The sequence below is a fragment of the Sus scrofa genome, chromosome 4 (genome assembly GCF_054392235.1).
Source record: "Sus scrofa isolate SSC_HxYL_T2T_F1_AM1 chromosome 4, Sscrofa_HxYL_maternal_Yorkshire_Landrace_v2.0, whole genome shotgun sequence".
Lineage (NCBI taxonomy): Eukaryota > Metazoa > Chordata > Mammalia > Artiodactyla > Suidae > Sus > Sus scrofa.
Genome location: NC_139386.1, coordinates 127543375 through 127561219, shown reverse-complemented (window position 1 = coordinate 127561219; position 17845 = coordinate 127543375). Strand labels below are relative to the sequence as shown.

At 41.7% G+C, this 17845-nt stretch overlaps 1 protein-coding gene across 44 annotated transcripts in view; it reads left to right on the top strand.

Annotated features, from left to right (window-relative positions):
• Nucleotides 1-17219, top strand: part of TLCD4 (TLC domain containing 4) — a 110940-nt gene extending 93721 nt beyond the window's left edge. For 32 of the 44 annotated variants that reach the window (XM_085020821.1, XM_085020819.1, XM_085020813.1 and 29 more), the window contains 1 exon segment: nucleotides 11396-17219. In XM_085020821.1, coding sequence (XP_084876947.1) covers nucleotides 11396-11714 — 319 coding nt within the window. In that variant the 3' untranslated portion in view covers nucleotides 11715-17219. 44 annotated transcript variants of the gene reach the window in all.
• The last annotated feature ends 626 nt before the right edge of the window (nucleotides 17220-17845 follow it).

Genomic DNA, 17845 nt, shown 5'->3' with positions numbered 1-17845 from the left:
TGGCTTTCTCTATAAAAGGAGCATATTTAATAGTACCTCCTTCTTTGTATTACAGTCAGGTGTGTTCTCCGCCCAGGTGGCACATCAAAATCAACATGTCGAAAATAGAAGGCAACATATTTCCCTCTGAATTCGCCTCCATCCTCCGGCTCAGCATGTGGCCCAGCCATTCTCTCGGTTATTTCTGCTCAACGTGTGGGAATCATTCTTGTTTCTCCCTTGACTATATTTGGTCCATCATCAGGTCCCGCTGTATCTGTCATGAGGACATGCTTTTGAAGGGCTATTAAGGTTAAGTGCCTCATAAAAACTTGTACCTAGACTCCTTAATTTATTCATCCAGGATTAATTGAATACCTTCTCAGTACCTAAATGTCCCAGTCCCTGCCTCCGGGAGCTTTGAGTAGTCTGGTGTCATGTCTATGTTTGAGAAAAAAGGATTTAAAAACATAAAAATGTCTGGTGAAAGAAGGCCTTGTGTGGCAAAGGTCAAGAAAACAGTACTGGCATTAATGGTTTAAAACAGCCATTCTCAAACGTGTCGCTCTCATAAATTATTGGGGACCCGAATGAGCTCTTTATTTCCTATAGGCATGTATCTATTGATATTTACCAGAGTGGAAAGTAGAACTGAAACATTTAAAAATATTTATGAAGTCATTTACTGTTAACATAATACCGTAATATTTCATACTAACCTCATGTGTTTGCGTGTGTGGAAAGTAACTACCCTGCCAAAATGAAAACAAATTTTCGTGGGAATAATGTCATGGTACATTTTTGCAAATCTTTTTAACATCTAGCAGACTTCAACTGGATTCTCAAGTCTGCTGCTGTTTTTAGTCTCCTGTGAAATGTGGTTTTGAGTGAAGTGTGTCAGAAACTCCGCCTCTGAGAGGTAATAGTGTAGTGGGAAAAGCAGTATTTTAGTAGCCTTTTCAAATAGTTGTGGATGTTTTCCTTTAATACTACACCAAAATAGACCAAGTAGTTTCCTCAAGGTTAGTGAAATGTGGACTCTGAAACCAGATCAGTGGACTGTTGATGCTGTCACATTCAAACCCATCGGTCCCTGTTGTGCTTTGAATCTTTTTCCCAGGCACAACTTCCTATGGTCATGCCTTGGGCATTTGGAAAATATTGGTTCACTGAGTTATGTAGATCTTATAATAAATGCTGATACATTCATAAGATCATATTTTTAAACCCCACTCCTGGTGTCATCAGAAAATTTTTCAAGTATTGGGAAGCCATCAAACTCACAGTGGCAGATTGATTTTCCAAAACTCTGATTGTTCATTTGAAAGTTCAAATTTTGTCCTTGACAGCAAATACGGTCAAGTTTCTTTCCTTGATGTGACAAAGCGCATTTTGTTCATTTTGGAGAAAATGCCTGCCCATGCCCAAGTCTAAATAACCATTGTTTGTCGGTTATTCTTTGAAGTAAAAATGGTGTCCCATGGAAAAGCAGGTCGTTTAGCCCCCAATTCAAGTCGTCATCCAACGGTTTTTGTTCCCAACAACCACTGTGCTTTTTGCATCGGAAACACTTCATGGGCACTTCCCATTTTGTCACGCAGAATATTAAAAAGACAAGTGCTCAAAGTCATAATGTAATGCAGTTAATCATTCTAACTGCTTCATCCAGGGCATTTGTAAGTGAAGCTTCTCCACCCAACCCCCCATTTTTTTAACTGCAAATATATGACAGTAAAGATTACAATGGAAACTAGTATCATTTTGTACTCTTGCCTTGATCTGTGCTAAGATGCCATCAGTTTTGTCCATCAGGACGTTACAGCATTAGTACAGAAGTCAGCACAGTGAGCAAGGTAGGGAATTTATTTTATCATTATGAAAATAGTTTTCCCTTAAAAGTCTCAGGTGTCCACATTTTTGAGTCCTGCTATTGATAGGTATTTGTCACGCAAGGCCCCAGAGAGAAATTGGGACATTTAAATGTTGAGGATTTTTTTAGAAGTGGATGGGAAAGAGAAAAAGGAGAAAGGAATAAATATACATTTTTAAAAGTAGGATAAGTGTGCCATGTGAAGGAAGAAACTGCATCGGCTTTCTGTAGGATCAAAGAGTATGTCTTAGGAGGAAAGTGGATGGAGGGTGTTGAGTGCCAGGGAGAGTTAACTGAACTTGACTGGTGGACCATGAGAATGTAGTCTCATGGAGAAAGATATTCTGAAAATAGCATTGAGTAATTCTAGTTTTTGGTACTTGGAGGATACACTATAAGTTGGGAAGCGAACGTTTAGCTTAGAAGGTTGGCTTACGACTGACTCTTAGTTGCATGAATGAATGGGGTCATTTTATCAGCCCAGGAAATAAATAGGGGTTCATATTAGGCTGTGGGGAGACAGTGGATATGACAGGATAAAGACTTTGAGGGAAGAAAGTGAACTTGGCAATGATAAGAAATTAGAGGGGGAAAGACAAGTTTAAGATACCACCTATATTGGACTTGGAGGAATGAAAAGATGAGAATTAGGAAGAGTGGAAGGGAAGGTGATGCGTTTGCTCTGGAGATGCTGGGTAAAAGGACAACAGAGCATATGAGTGGAGATTTAGTAAGAGGTAGAGACAGGAGATCCGGAATCATCAGCTAGAGGTTCCTTCAGAAACCATGAGCAAAGCTGGTGTTCAAAAGGTGAAGTTGAGATTTCCCCGTCGTGGCTCAGTGGTTAGCGAACCCGACTAGCTTCCATGAGGACATGGGTTCGATACCTGGCCTCAGTCAGTGGGTGAAGGATCCAGCGTTGCCGTGAGCTGTGATGTAGGTCACAGACGTGGCTCAGATCCTGCATTGCTGTGTCTCTGGTGTAGGCTGGCGGCTACAGCTCCAATTGGACCCCTAGCCTGGGAACCTCCATGTGCCACAGATGCAGCCCTAAAAAGACAAATAAAATAAAAAAGTTGAGTTGAATGTCTGGAATTGAGGAATAAGAGAAGGAAGAGTAGATACAATGAAGGAAAAGTTTAGATGTAGAAAGAGAGCCAGAATAAAATTGGGGTGGAGGATAGTTTTGCTCTCATTACGTTCCTGAACTCCTCAATTTCCAGAGTTAATATTTATTAAATATAAATTTTCACATGCCTGAATAATTACATTTGCAACCAAAATAAAACCCAGAGGTCAGCTCACAGCCCAGACTCTGTGTTGCATCCCAGAAACAGTACAGCACCTAAATCCTTACTGGAGTTTTTCCAAGGATGTCAACAAAGATCCAGTTTGTAACAGCAACACTGCTTAAAGTCTCTTCATTTCTCCTGAGCTTGCGATGGCTCCTGGAGCCTGGAGCCTTCCCAAAGCTCACACACACTTCTGACCTTCAACGCCTAAAACTCACCCAGCAGTACCAGGTAGGGGAATGGATTCTTTGCTCCCATCCTCCTTTTTTCTTTCTTTCTCTGCCTGAACGTAGCCCTCTCTCCTCTTTCCAAATGGATTGACACCAGCCAATATGTCATTTTTACGGTGTATGTGCTCAGGGCCACCCTCTGCACAGTGAAGTCCCAGGAAACTTAATGGAAAGGTCCACGTCCCTTTAGAAGAGCTGGGGGTGAGGAAGTGTCAGTGACCAAAGACGGCTCTTCTGCGTGGGCTTGGGGGTGACGACAAACCCGTACATCTGCTCTCCTCTCTTCTCTGCCATCGGAGTAAGAACTGCAGGCCGTGGTGAAAGACAAGTGTCTTCCCCTCTCGTTTCTTCCCACGTGTGTGTCATCTTGCTTCCTCCTGCTCCGTTCCCTCTGAGTGTCGATACAAATGGTTAGCCTTTATGTGATGGAATGGAGGAATAGTCTAAGCAGATAAGAAGAGGTAGAGTCCGATACACTAAGTGATCCTTCTGCCATGACAGAGGAAGATAAGGACAATTTTATAAATGCTATTTCCTCTTGAGCGAATGCGGGAGTTCTTTCCTTTGAAAGAGTCTGGCTTACAGACCAGGCAGCAGTCACATGGAAGAACTGGCTGGAGATAAATGCAGTGATTGTGCAGTAAAGCCGAAGCACAAGTTCTTCAAGTCCGGATTTGTGGACAATCGCCTTGACGGACAACCAGAATACGGGAAGTGCCCAGAGTGCTGGGGAACAGGACGCCGTCTGGGCTAAATAGGATGTAGGACTTGTAGCACTGACGGGAAGAGACCAGAGACGTAGAGTTACGCGAGGCCCGTTGGGTTGAGGCCCATCTTGGTCAGAGACACTGAGACCAAACCTCACAATGGCAGCCGTGGGAATGGAATGAGTCAGGAAGGACGGAGAGGAAGTGTAGGAGATACGGTGGATAAGGCTGGAGCACAGGCTGCAGGAGCAGTCTAGGGTGGCCCCAGTGTGCTGACATGGACAAGGAGGCAGTGGTGATCCCATTGTTTTCAAAGAGAAATGGGCCGTTTTCTATGGTTGTGGTAACTGGGGGCAGGGGAGGTTAGGCATGGAGGAGCGTACTGATTTTAGGCATGTTTGAGAATTTGTGGTTTGCCAGGTGGAGAAGTTCAACAATAAATCAGAAGTGGGGAACTCCAAGTGGAACTCAAGACTTGAAATCCGAGGCTTGTGCCAGGGTGTTGAGTGTTTTGAGGAGGAATTTTTCCTTCTATCCTTCTAGGTTCTTTGGTGGGTCTCATAGTCAAATTGACAACAGGAGCAAACAGATTGAAACAATTTAAGAAGCAGATTTAATTACATATGTATGGGGGACCCACAGGACCATGCAACTCAAGGACAAGGTGGGCATTAGAGGCTTGTGTGCCGTCTTGAGCTAAGGAATGGATAGGGGCCTGGGGAGGAGAGGGAGTCACAGGACCGGCAGAAGAGCAGGTGTTTGGTAGTTAGATGTTTGTCCTGCCGTGTGGATAGGCCAATCGGATAAAAAGCTATCGCTTGTTAATAGCTCTCTTTGCGCTCCAGGCCACCCATCTAAATTCTTTTAAGTAGTTAAGGGAGAGAGAGAAGTTCTTTCCGAGTCTGCTGGATCTTAACTGCTTTCAGCTCAAAATTTCCTGCATGCCAAAGTGACATATTTGGGGGGGCTCATTCTGAACCCCTTTCAACCCCTGAGAATGGATATAGTGCCCTTGGTAGAGCCGATGGAAGGAAGTGTGCTTGGGAGGCGCAACTATTTCAGAGACAGGTGGAGGAAGAGGAGACTCTGAAAGTGTTGTTATGGAATCAAGAGGAAATAGCACCTTGGAAGCCAGGAGAGGAGGGAGGAGCGGTGATGGTTGGCAGTGGCATGTGCTGTAGAAAGCTCACCTGGGTGAAGGCTAAGACAGATCGCCCCCCATAGGTGCCACTGGTGCCTGATTTCTTTCGTCAGAGAGCGTGCTCTTATTGTACTGGGTTACGGAGTATAGTGAGAATGCCTGTGAATTCACCGTTGACTTCGCTTTTGAAGTTTGATGAGGAAGACACGCAGGGAAGAAGAGGTTTTTGGATTAGGAAGAACTGGGCATGTTTGTGAGAGAGAAGAAAGAATCGGTGTATAGATGGGGAATGAGGTGGAGCAAGGAGAAGGGGGGCTTGATGACCGAAAGCCCCAGAGCATGCGTGGAGAAGCAGGTGGCCTTGGCGAGGGCAAGAGAAACCCGTTCATCTGAAGGTAGAGGCGAGGATATCTAGAAAGAAGATTTGAGGCCTTGGGAGCAGAGTTGAGGAATCTGTGCCTGATGGACTCTAAGATGCTAGTAGTAAAAGAGGCCGTTTCCTCCTATGGGACTGAAAAGTTGGACATGCATCAGAAAGAAGTGACTTGATTGGCGAGACGAGGTTTGGAAGCGATTCCGTGGAGACTATGGGGTTACGTAAGAGGAAGATCAAGCACATTTGACAGTTCAGTTGAAGTGTGGATATCTGCAAATTGTGTTTGTGCCTTTTATCTTAATAACAATATCGGTGAGTAGTCATAGCTGCGGATGGAGCTATTAGGACAGGGGAGTTCTTACTATGGGTGGTAACAGCTTCAGAGCATAAGGGACGTGCCCTCCGTACCCCATGTGGTAGAGATAAAACTGAGGCATAAAGGCCACTAACAGGAAGTCGAGACCCCATAGCAGCTGGGTGGCAGAAGCAGGCTTAAACCCAGGCGTGCTGCCTGCAGGGTGCAGTACCCATTTTCCTCTGTCCTCTCCTGCCTAAGGACAGCTGGCCAGATGAGAAGCTAGGGATAGGCAGGGGATCGTGCCAGATGCAGTGGTAAAAGAACTAGGGGTGCTGATGTGTGTTCTGAAGTTGCGTTCAGGCAGGTAGGAAAGGAAGTGAGTCAAGGCTGCTGGTGCGGGTTTTCAGAGTGAAGCTCAAAGAAGAGATGCCGATGGAATCGGAGGAGTTCCCAGTCAGGGCTCAGCAGGTTAAGAACCTGACATGGTGTCTGTGAGGACACAGGTTCAATCGCTGGCCTCGCTCAATAGGTTAAGGATCTGGTGTTGCCGTGGCTGTGGCAGAGGCTGGCAGCTGCAGCTCTGACTCGACCCCCAGCCCACGAACTTCCATATATGCCGCAGGTGCAACCTTAAAAAGGAAAGAAAAAAAAAAGATGAAGTGGATAAAGCAAAATATGGTTGTGTTTAGAACGCGATGGGTTATTTGCAGTATAGCATTTATGATCAAACCCACGGCCGCCCTAGAGTCGAAGAAATGGATGGCTGAAGATGAGAGGGGGAATTTTTGGAGCAGAGAAGGTTCAAGATATCAAGGTATCAAGATCTGGATAGAGCAAAAGATGACTTTGCTGCTTAAGTGACATTTTTCCTATTAGCGATACTGTTTTACTGGTTTGACCATTGCTACCTAGATAGTTTCTTTTTTCACTGCCTTGAATAATCTAGCCTTTTTCTTTTCACCCTACATATTTTATAAATTGGAATATTCCTCTTATTCTACAAATTATGTCTATTCGATACTTTAATCTCTCAGTAAAATATTATAAGAGCTTTTTAAATAGTTAATTTTTGGTTTCTGAGGTGGAGCAGTTTCTAATGTGGTCATGGCTAATTCAGTCACGTTGAATATTAAGATACATGGATATAGTTTACTGCATTTACAATTTGACCTCTAAAATATAATGAGGTAGAATTAGGCAAGAGCTTTTGTTTGTTTGTTGTTTTTTAAGGAGGGAAGAGTAGAATAGAGCAAATGCTCCCTGGATTTTTTTTAAAAGTAAGTTTTTTACTGGGGAATAATTTTAGACTTCTAGAAATTTTCAGGGGTGCTAGCAGAGAGCTCCCACATACCCCACACTTAGATTCTCCTGTTGTTAACCTTGCCGTTAGTGTGGTAGTTTGTCATAATTAAGGATCAAATATTGACATTATTATTAACTAAAGGCTATACGGTTTTCAGGTTTCCTTAGTTTTTACCTAGTTTCCTTTTTCTGTCCCAGAATGCCATTTAGGATACTGCCTTACCTTTGGTTGTCGTTGTTGTCGTCATGGTGTCTGCTTAGACTCCTCCCTTCTTTTGGTTGTGACAGCCTCTCAGACTTTCAGTATTTTGGATGACCTTGTCCGTTCTGAGGAGTACTGTCAGGAGTTTTGTAGACTGTCTCTCCGTTTGGCTTTGTCTGACGTTTTTCTCAGACAGATTCCTCTAATCTCATGGTTAGACTCGTGTTACAGGGGCGTTTGGCGGAAGAGCCCAGAAGGGATGGTACATTCTCCTGACAGGGGATCAGGACTACCAGCTGCAGCTTGGCTTAGCCCTGCCGATGCTCTCACCTTGCTCGCCTGGCTGCGGGAGGGTTTGTAGATGCCTCAATTGTAAAGTTACTGTTTTCACCCCAGCTGCCTTCCGTGAAGTCCCCATGCGTAATCCCCCCTGGAAGAGTGGGGAGCTGCGCGTCACTGCGTTGAGGCTGCAGTATCTCCGTAAGGTGTCTTCCGTTATTCTGTCCAGGTTATAGATCTTTGCTCCCCTATTCATTCACTCCTTCCTTCATTGCTTTTTAGAGCCGCACCTGCAGCATATGGAAGGTCGCAGACTAGGGGTTGAATCGGAGCTGTCGCCACCGGCCTACACCACCACCACGGCCACACCAGATATGAGCCGCATCTGCAACCTACATCAAAGCTTGTGGCAACGGCTGATCCTTAACCCAGTGAGCAATCCCAGGGATCAAACCCGCATTCTCATGGATACTAGTTGGGTTCGTGACCCGCTGAGTCACAGCAGGAACTCCTTCATTCATTTATATTACTGCGGTTTCATGGATATTTATTTTATGCTTTGGATTTGAATCCAATGCTGCATTATTTATTTTGTTTAAATTGTTACAGCTCTTGCCATTGGGAGCTCTTTCAGTTGGCTTCTGTATCCCTTTGACATAACCTCATCATTTTGGTTTTTGAGCACTTCTTTACTTTCTGACACGAAAAAATGCTCTGGGAGTTCCCATCGTGGCTCAGTGGAAACAAATCTGACTAGCATCCATGAGGATACAGGTTTGATCCCTGGCCTTGCTCAGTGGGTTAAGGATCCAGTGTTGCCATGAGCTGTGGTATAGGTTGCAGATGCAGCTTGGATCTGGCGTTGCTGTGGTGTAGGCTGGAGGCTACAACTCCAATTTGACCCCTAGCCTGGGAACGTCCATATGCCACAAGTGCAGCCGTAAAAAGACCAAAAAAAAAAAAATGCTCTAGATTTATATTGTATATTCTCTGTCTCAGCCCTAGAAATTAGCCATTTCTCCAGGAACCCTTGTTCCTTTTATTGGAGAATGGTATTAAAAGCCAAACTATGGGCCTTGAATGTGCTCATTGCTACTGGGCGTCATTGTTTCAATGCCTGCCCCGTTGACAACTTGAGAAATATACCAACCTGTAATATATACGCACCCGTTGACAACTTGAGAAATATACTAACCTGTAATATATACGCACGTCTATAATTATTTCTATGTATGTCCATCTATATATATTAAACTGAGCATTAGTTTACACTGAAGTTTGTAACTCTAATCTCAGCAGTCTAGCCTTTTGCATTCAATTATCTATAACTTTCTCCTCCAGCAATGGGAAGCCTGGTTCCCACTTGACCATCAGACAAATTTACTTATTGGCTAAATCCCAGTATATATGTGTAATGATTTCAGAATTGTTAACCTGTTCCCCCATGAGATAGGATTCTATCAGCTAGAACACAGCGCCTATATGCAGTTTCTTTTTTCTTTAGTCTTAATTCATCTTCAAAGTTACTTAGGTCACCTGTTTTTACCCCATTCCCTGCAGTGAGGTTATGTCATATATTTGGAATGCAGTTCTGCCTGGCATTCCCCAACCTCCTAAATGATTTTTTTTTTAATTTGCATGTGCTTTTTGTGCGGCTCTGAGGGTTTTGACAGTTGCATTATGTCATATCATATCACTACTACAGTATCATACAGAGTTGTCTCATCACCCAAAAATATTGCCTGCAGAGTTCCCATCATGGCTCAGTGACTAATGAACCCGACTAGTATCCATGAGGACTTGGGTTTAATCTCTGGCCTCACTCAGTGGGTTAAGGATCTGGCATTGCTGTGAGCTGTGGTGTAGGTCACAGATGTGGCTCAGATGCCACGTTGCTGTGGCTGTGGTGTAGGCCAGTGGCTACAGCTCCTATTTGACCCCTAGCCTGGGAACCTCCATATGCCGTGGGTGCAACCCTAAAAAAAGACTAAAAATAAACATAAAAATAAAATATTGCCTGTGCTTCACCAGTTCTACCCTCTCTCTCTCCTCTCCCGGAACCTTTGGCACCCACTGATCTGTTTTCTGTCTTGATGGTTTTGCCTTTTCCAGAATATCTTATAAATGGAATCATATAGTGGGTAGCATTTTCAGACTGACGTCTTTGACTTATCCGTGTGCATTTAAGATTCATGCAGGATGTTGTGTGAATTGATAGGTTGCTTCCTTTCTTTTGCTGAATAGTATTTTATCGTATGTAGGTTCCACAATTTGCTTATCCATTCACCTCTCGAGTAGCATTTTGATTGCCTCTGGTGTGGGGCAGTTGTGACTATAGCTGGTGTAAAACACTTGCGTGCAGGTTCTTGCGTGGACGTATATTTTGGAATCAATTGGAAAAATACATAGAAGTGTGATTGTTGGAGTGTGTGCTGTGACTATGGTTAGCATGGTAACTGGAACGGCGTCCTCCAAAGTGGCTTTACCGTTTTGCATTCCCACCAAAAATGAATTAGTGATCCTAGTGTTGCACATCCTTGCCAGCAATTGGTATTGTCAGATTTTTGGATTTTAGTTATTCTCGTAGATCTTTAGTAGTAGTAGGCCATTGCTTTAGTTTACATTTTTCTAGTGCCAAATGCTGTTGAACAGCTTTCTGTCTTTCTTATTTTCCTTGTATATGTCTTCTCTGATGAGGCGTTTTAATTGGGTTGTTTCCTTACTGTTGAGCTTTTCGAGGTACTTTATCGTATATAATTTGTAACTGTTCTCTCCCCGTGTTTGGATAGCTTTTCATTTTCTTGTTACAGTGCCTTTCCCAGAGCACGTTTTTAATTTTAGTGACGTCCAGCTTATCAATATTTTCTTCTATGGATTGTGCTTTTGAAATTATATCGAAAATGCTATCGTCAAACCCACGATTATGTCCATCTTGCCTACGTTTTCTTGTAGAAGTTTTATAGTTTTGCATTTTACTTTTAGTCTGTGGTCCATTTCAGGTTAATTTTTGTGTAAGATGTGAGGTCTCTGTCCGCGTTAATTGTTCTGCATATGGATATCCTGTTGTTCCAACACCGTTTGTTAAAGAGTTTTTCCTCCGCTGACTTAGCTTTACACCGTTGTCAAAAGTCAGTTGAGGGAGTTCCCGTTGTGGCTCAGTGGTTAACAAATCCGACTAGGAACCATGAGGTTGCGGGTTCAATCCCTGGCCTCGCTCAGTGGGTTGAGGATCCGGCGTTGCCATGAGCTGTGGTGTAGGTCGCAGATGCAGCGTGGATCCTGCATGGCTGTGGCTGTGGTGTAGGCTGGTGGCCACAGCTCCGATTCGACCCCTAGCCAGGGAACCTCCATATGCCGATGAGGTGCAGCCCTAGAAAAGGCAAAAAGATGAAGAAGAAAAGAAAAAGACCATTGAGAATGTGTGCAGGGGTCTCTCTTCTGTTTCATTGGTCTGTTGGCCTGTTCTTTTGTCCACATCATGTTGTCCTGATGATTGATTTACGGTACGTCTCGAAAGGGAACGTGTCATCTTTGCTCTCTTCTCGGTATTCTGTTGGCTGTTGTAGGCCCTTTGCCTTGCGGCGTAGATGTTGGGCAGGCCTCCCGAATTTTATTTTATTTTATTTTTTTTTTTTTCCGAATTTTAAAGACTAAAATGAGAATAATGCATCCGCAGAGAGGCAGCACCATGTGATGTCTCTCTGATGTTTCTCCCCCAGGTGGTTCTTCGAAGCTCTGAGCTACCCCAGGGTTTCCAAGGCCTACGTCATCAACGGGGTCCTCATGACCGCCGTGTTCTTCGTCATGCGGATCGCCTCCATCCCGCCCCTGTACGCCTACATCTACTCCGTGCTGGGGACGGAAGCCTACAGGAGGCTTGGGGCTTTAATCCAGTGCTCCTGGATCTCGTCCTGTGTCGTTCTGGATGTGATGAATGTCATGTGGATGGTCAAGATTTCAAAGGGGTGCATCAAAGTCATCTCCCTCTTCAGACAAGAGAAAGCCAGAAGGAGTCTGCAGAACGGAAAGCTTGACTGAAAGGGGCTGCGATACCCACCTTCGCTCCTGCCCACGTCGTTTCTATCGATAGGATGAATTCTTGGCGTGTTCTTGTGCTTCTGTATGAATTATACCTGTTATCCATGTGTGTCAGTGTCTTTTTTGGTTTTTAATCTTTAGAAAAGAGAAACTAAAGTTTAATTTTTATCCCGAGATTGACTTCCGCATTTTCTTCTGCATTAGAAGCATGGATAACAATCTTAAAAGTTTAAATAAAAATTTACGAATATGGTGGGGAATCTTTTTCAGAAATCTGTTGGCCTGCCTCGGTGTGTTCCTCTGTGAAACGATGACTGTGCTAATTTGGTGCACTTGGGTTTGTGTCACCAATTTTGCTGAAAGAATGGGAACTGCTTTTAAATCTGTAAATAGCTCACCAATCTCTAAATGGCTGTCAGTACCTGCATTCATCTCTTATTGTGTCTGTCAGTACCTGTGTAGGGTTTCATTTGCAAATTGTTGAAATGTTCTTTTTCTTAGGCTATTAGGAGTGATGTCTTTTTCATTTGAATATGATGTCATCTACTAATAATGAAGTATTTTGCTTATTTGGGGAATTTTTAATTGGTTCAGTCATGGAAAATATTTCCTACATTTTTAGATTTTTCCGACGCTATTATTTCTATTTTTAACATTTTATCAAATTGTTCCTTTTTTCTTTTGTAGTAAAGCTTAGGACTGATCTAATAGAGCGCCTTAAGAGATGAATTCTTCCTTCTAAACATGTATGTTGTAGATGACTCTAGGTTATAGGAGGAATCGTTAAGAAAAAAAGCTTTAATACTGCTGTCTCTCTCTGCTTCCCTTACCCTTTTTCTATGAAAAATATATTATTCCTATTTGCAAAAGCTCTCGAGCTCAAAACCCAACTCATTAGCACCAAAGTCTTATTCAGTATGTATTTATCATGCTCCTACAGTAGGCCTCTTCCTGAGGAGACCAAACCAGGAAAAAAACAAAAATCAGTATTCATAGCTCACTAGCAACTTACACTCAGGCTTGCTTCCTCAGCATTTTGAGCGCTTTGAATTTCTTATCTTTCCTAAAGGACAGGAAAAAAGTAATTTGATCTAAGTATTGTGATGGTTAATATCACTGTTCTCTGTGAAGATAAATGGCTGGGAGTGTTTTTGGGTTTTTTTGGGTTTTGTTTTTCTGTTGGTGGGTGTGAGTATATGTTTGCTTTTGCTTTGGTTCTTAAAACCTACACAGAGAATTCTATAGTTATCTATTATTGCTTTTATTTATTTTTCTCAAGGACTTGATTTTAATGATGGGTCTTACCTGAGGAAAAGAATTTAATCAGTGGTGAATGTTTTAACTGAACCCAAACCAAAAGATCTAATCGATCCGTTTCTCAGTTTGAAGGAGAACTTTTGACTCTCATTGATCATGTTGTGATGATGAAGCTAGGCTAGCTGGATGTTTCAAGACCTCTGATTTGATTTGATTGATTTGATTTGGCGTCCAGTGCAGATAGAGCCTGATAAGTTGCAGAACATTTAAAGAAGGTGATTGAGATCTCAGTAACTAAATGATAAAATGAAATTGATTGGCTTATACCAGGTATACTTATTTTTGAAATTAAGTGGATTTCTGGATCCTGAAAGACTTGGTTAAAGTAATGTAAAATATAGCTATTTGTTTTTAAATCTCCCAATAGTACAATGATAATTTGTTGCTAAATTTAGTGCCTTTTTTTACCCATAGGCACTTAAACATGTATTGGTTGTTTAGAGAAGGTAGGAAAGCACGTGGTTTTTGTTTGTTTGTTTTTTTCCTTGTTCTTGCTCTTTTGCAAGGAAAATGGCTTTTTAAAAGGAAAACATTTATATTAGAAAACTATTTTGGAAATTTCATTCCTTTAGGAAGAAACGAAACATGAAATAGATATTTTTGACTCTTTGGATATTTCTATAGTTTCTGAACACAGATTTTAAACTCATCATCAAAAAGAAGATAATATAAAGCTATATAAGGTTAGTGCATTTCCATATAGTGGTTTGTTTTTACAGTTGCTATTTCATGTGTAAAACTTCATCAATAGCAGCTTTCAGTAGTAGAGCCCCTCAGTAAGTAAGTGTATTTAAAATATCAGTGTGGCAAACCAAAGTTTGTTATTCCTTTAGTCATTCAAAACTGATTTTATGCTGGCTGTGCGACAGCTAATTTAACATCCAGACTCAATATCCAAAAGTAGATTCTGCGTACCTGAAACGGAAAGGACACTACAAGCTGCCTTGCTACTTTACGTGATGTCTTTACAGGAGCTCTACTTTTGCTGCCCTGTGATTGGATCCACCTACCTGAGATACAAGTAGTTAAAGACAGAACATTTCATTTATTAAATGAAGAACTTTTGCTAGACATTTTACATATTAAATATTTTGACTATACAGATTAAATGATTCTATCAGGCATTCTGGTATTTAACAGCTGTTAAAATATTTATAGAAAATGAAAGCAAATTGGTATAAATTTTTAAACAACTATTTTTGTAGAAAAAGATTAGTGACAACGCATAAAGATGTTCTCTGAACGTGTCGGCTTCTAGAATATAAAAATTCTTACAAAATTTTGAACATGAAAATCGACTAAATAGCATGCAAGATCATGGACTCTGCCTTAGATATTTTATTTGGGAGAATTCAAAAATTAGGAGCTTGAGTTTATAGAGCTTGCATTGTGTCTAAAATCTTTTTAATGAATACTATTTGCATTTATTGAAAACTCACAATACTATTTGCATTTATTGAAAGTTATGTATGAATGCAAAGAAATGAACTCCTTAAATTGTGTGATATGGTAAGTCGAAGTGCAGTGTTTGTTCCACCTGTGCCATGTTGTTATTTCATGGACTGGCCCTACGTTAAGAGAAATAACAGTGTCTTCACCATTCCGAAGGGTGACAGAATGTGGATGACCCAAGTGCTGTTGGGAAGGTCTAGTTTTAGAAACTGCCTAATTTACGGGGGTTGGAATCAAACTCTTTTCTAAACATTAATAACCTATCTGATTCAAGTCAAATTTTTGCTGAAAGTCACAGTTTTAAAATGGGACACTTTCTCTGAGGTGCACTGGGCATTTGGAGAATGGTTCTTGCCTTGACTCTTGGTTATGCCATCTGTTATCACGTGTTTAGAAGGATTCTTCTCACGGAGATGCATGGGGAGAGTGATATGATATTCATGTTTATTCTGCTTCATTTTTAAGGAAAATAAACATGTTCCAAAAGACACCACTAAAATAAGCGTTTGAACAAATTTCAGTTTCTAGGTTGTTCTTAATGCCACCTAAGTAAACATATACATTTGAATTGACTTTAAGTGGTTTCGTCTGTTGGATGAACTTGACACGTCCGTGTCACTGTTGACATCAACCGTTATACTTCACAGAAGACCATGTATTTGTGTGTTTTGGATTCCTTAAGAAGTAAACTCGAAGAAAAAAGGAAAAAGCAAATGCATATAATTGTATCAGAAGGTGCACAGTGTGTCTCAACAGGTACCACCAGGCAGCGAGACCCTCCCGTGCTGAGACCCCGGGGTGCACACACCTGCCCAGCCTTGACCGCACCTGGTTGACGACACACGAAAGCTCCCAAAAGTGAATTGTGGCGCAGTGACTCTGATAAGTGTGAGAACAAGGAAAACTCAGCCGGACCTGGGGTTGGAGCAAATACCACCACGATGCTCCTGCTTCAATCTGGAAGTTTCCTCTCTCAATCCTTTGAGCCCATCCATGTCTTCACACCCTAAAGACTGCATCAGCACTTCCCTCCTTTATGCCAACACCTTTCTGTGTCAACTTTTGAGGCTCCCCCAACCCATAAGCTTCCTGGTCTATTGGGGCAAATTTAAAAGTTTACAAGTACGTTCTTTCATTGAGAAGAAAAGCATCGCAAGACGTTTAAGTAGCGAACAGACAGACCATAATTTATTGAGGCTTTAGGAAGCCATTTAGCATGTAGTCATACTTATTTATAACACCAAGCAAAGCTAATAATGTTACAGTTTTATTGAGAAACAGCTGTGGTCTCTTTTTCTTAAACTGGTTTAGCAACAAGAGCTTTATAACATGTTTCAGCTGGGGATTCATTGTCGGCCTGCAAATTATCCAAATGTTTTTCCTCGGGCCCTGTGACAGGTGGAAGAGGCGGCTCTGTGTTATGAAGATGTTACCAGGAGGGTGTGCTGGCCTGTGGCAGGGTTACTGAGTCTTGCTCTTTAATCCAGCAAACTTAGTTCTGGTCCTGTTTCTTCTCAAAACAAAAGCTTCCCAGCAAACGGATTGCGTGGGGTGTTTTCCAAAGTACAACCCGAGGACTTGAGCCCTCTCCCTCGTTAGCCCAGACCTCAGACTGTCTCCATTAGCTTTGATAAGGTCATACTTTTCTCGGAAGGGGTTTTGGATGGCAATGAAGCTAAAGATTGCTTTATTCGCATTGAAAATGTTTACACTGATTCCCTCTGGGTAGTAGACTGTTTTGAAATCAGCTCCTAGATTTAAGACCAAAAAAATGAAAAAATAAATATTTCTAAATCTCAAAGATATAATACCTCTGGCTGAAAACTTGTTATCATCTGTATGGTGTTTTCTTCATGTGCTTCTGTGTAATTCTTTCTGTACTGAAGTGTGCATTAAGGTGTGTCCTACTTCTTGGCTAATGAAGCCTAAAAATATACCTGTAAATAAAATACGCCATATATTTTTGTTTCTTGCTTGTTTTGCTTGTAGTAGTATTATGACTACTTTTTACTCAAGGAATTTTTGCATAGATCATATGCTCTTACTAACTTGTAATGGGGATGAGTCGTGAGATTGATAGTTATTTGATTTTGTAATAACTTTTAGGCCTAGATTTAATTAGAAAAAGTTACTTGAAAACTGCAGTAAATGTGATTGCTCTAGTGATACAGGATTTTTTTTTTTTCTGAGAATGTATCACATTAATGTTTAATTGTCAGACATTTTGGAAGTCTTTCAAAATGTATGTATTAACATTTTGAGAACACATCTTCAAATGTATTTCCGTAAGGCTGAAAAGCTTTTGTTTGATTTACAAAATGCAAGACTCGATAATTTACAAATCATCGTCATCCAGATTTATCAGCAATTAAAGTAGCGATTTAGGATTCTTTTTGGTTTCTGGTTGTGCTTTGTTTGGAAGGATTCATAGGCATCTTTAGGTATTCCCTTAAAATTTTGAAAAGTTTGTATTCTTTGTATGTGTGCCATGTTAAAGTATATGCAAGTTCTAAGCAATAATTGCATGTTATACAAGGTTGGCATTACTTTGTCATGATAGTTTTGTTATTTGAAGAATGTATAAAATCAATATCCTACATATAAATCACTCCTCCCCCCACCCGCGGGCCCACAAGGAGAATGTTGGGGTTTTCTTGTGTTAGAACACTACTATAATGTGGCGCCAAGCTTTGTATTTTGTGAAGAAAATAAAATCGCAATTCTTTAGTGCAAAAATTTGAGTCTGCAAGGTGTACGCTTTGAACAGCAATTAATGGGTGGTACAAATGTCCTTCCTCCCATCCAGTCCTCTCTCCCGGCATCTGAGTGAGTTAATATTTACTCTTCGAAATGCTTTTGTTTACCCCCTTCCCCGCCAGAGCTCCCAGCCTTGAAGCAAATCTGAAGGCTGGAGGTGCAGCAAACATTTCTGTCCTGCTTGTTCGTGGAAGGAACGCCGTTACCTAATCAATAGGCTCTTTTAGATTAAGTAAAACCTTGGCAGTTACGTTCTTAATCTCCTTCCCTTTGCCCTTTAGGCCTCTCATGTGGTCTCTAGTGTGGGTTGGTTTTTTTCTGTTTGTTTGTTTGTTTGCCAAAGGTCATGGCTGGAATTCCTAGCTTCTCAAATTGCCTGTAGTCTTAATCTGGCATCTTGGTCCAAGAATACCCAGTAGATCAGGAAGCAGAGTGCTAATTGAACAGAATACTGAAGCCGTTGGCCTTTGGAGAGTAGCGTGACTCATGCTTCAGAACATGCCTGAAGTGTTGTGTCAAGACTGGCAAAGGAACAGCTGACTTTCAGACTTAAAATAGCAGCCCCAGCTGACAGCGGAGGCAGGCCACAGGTAGACTTCCAAGGA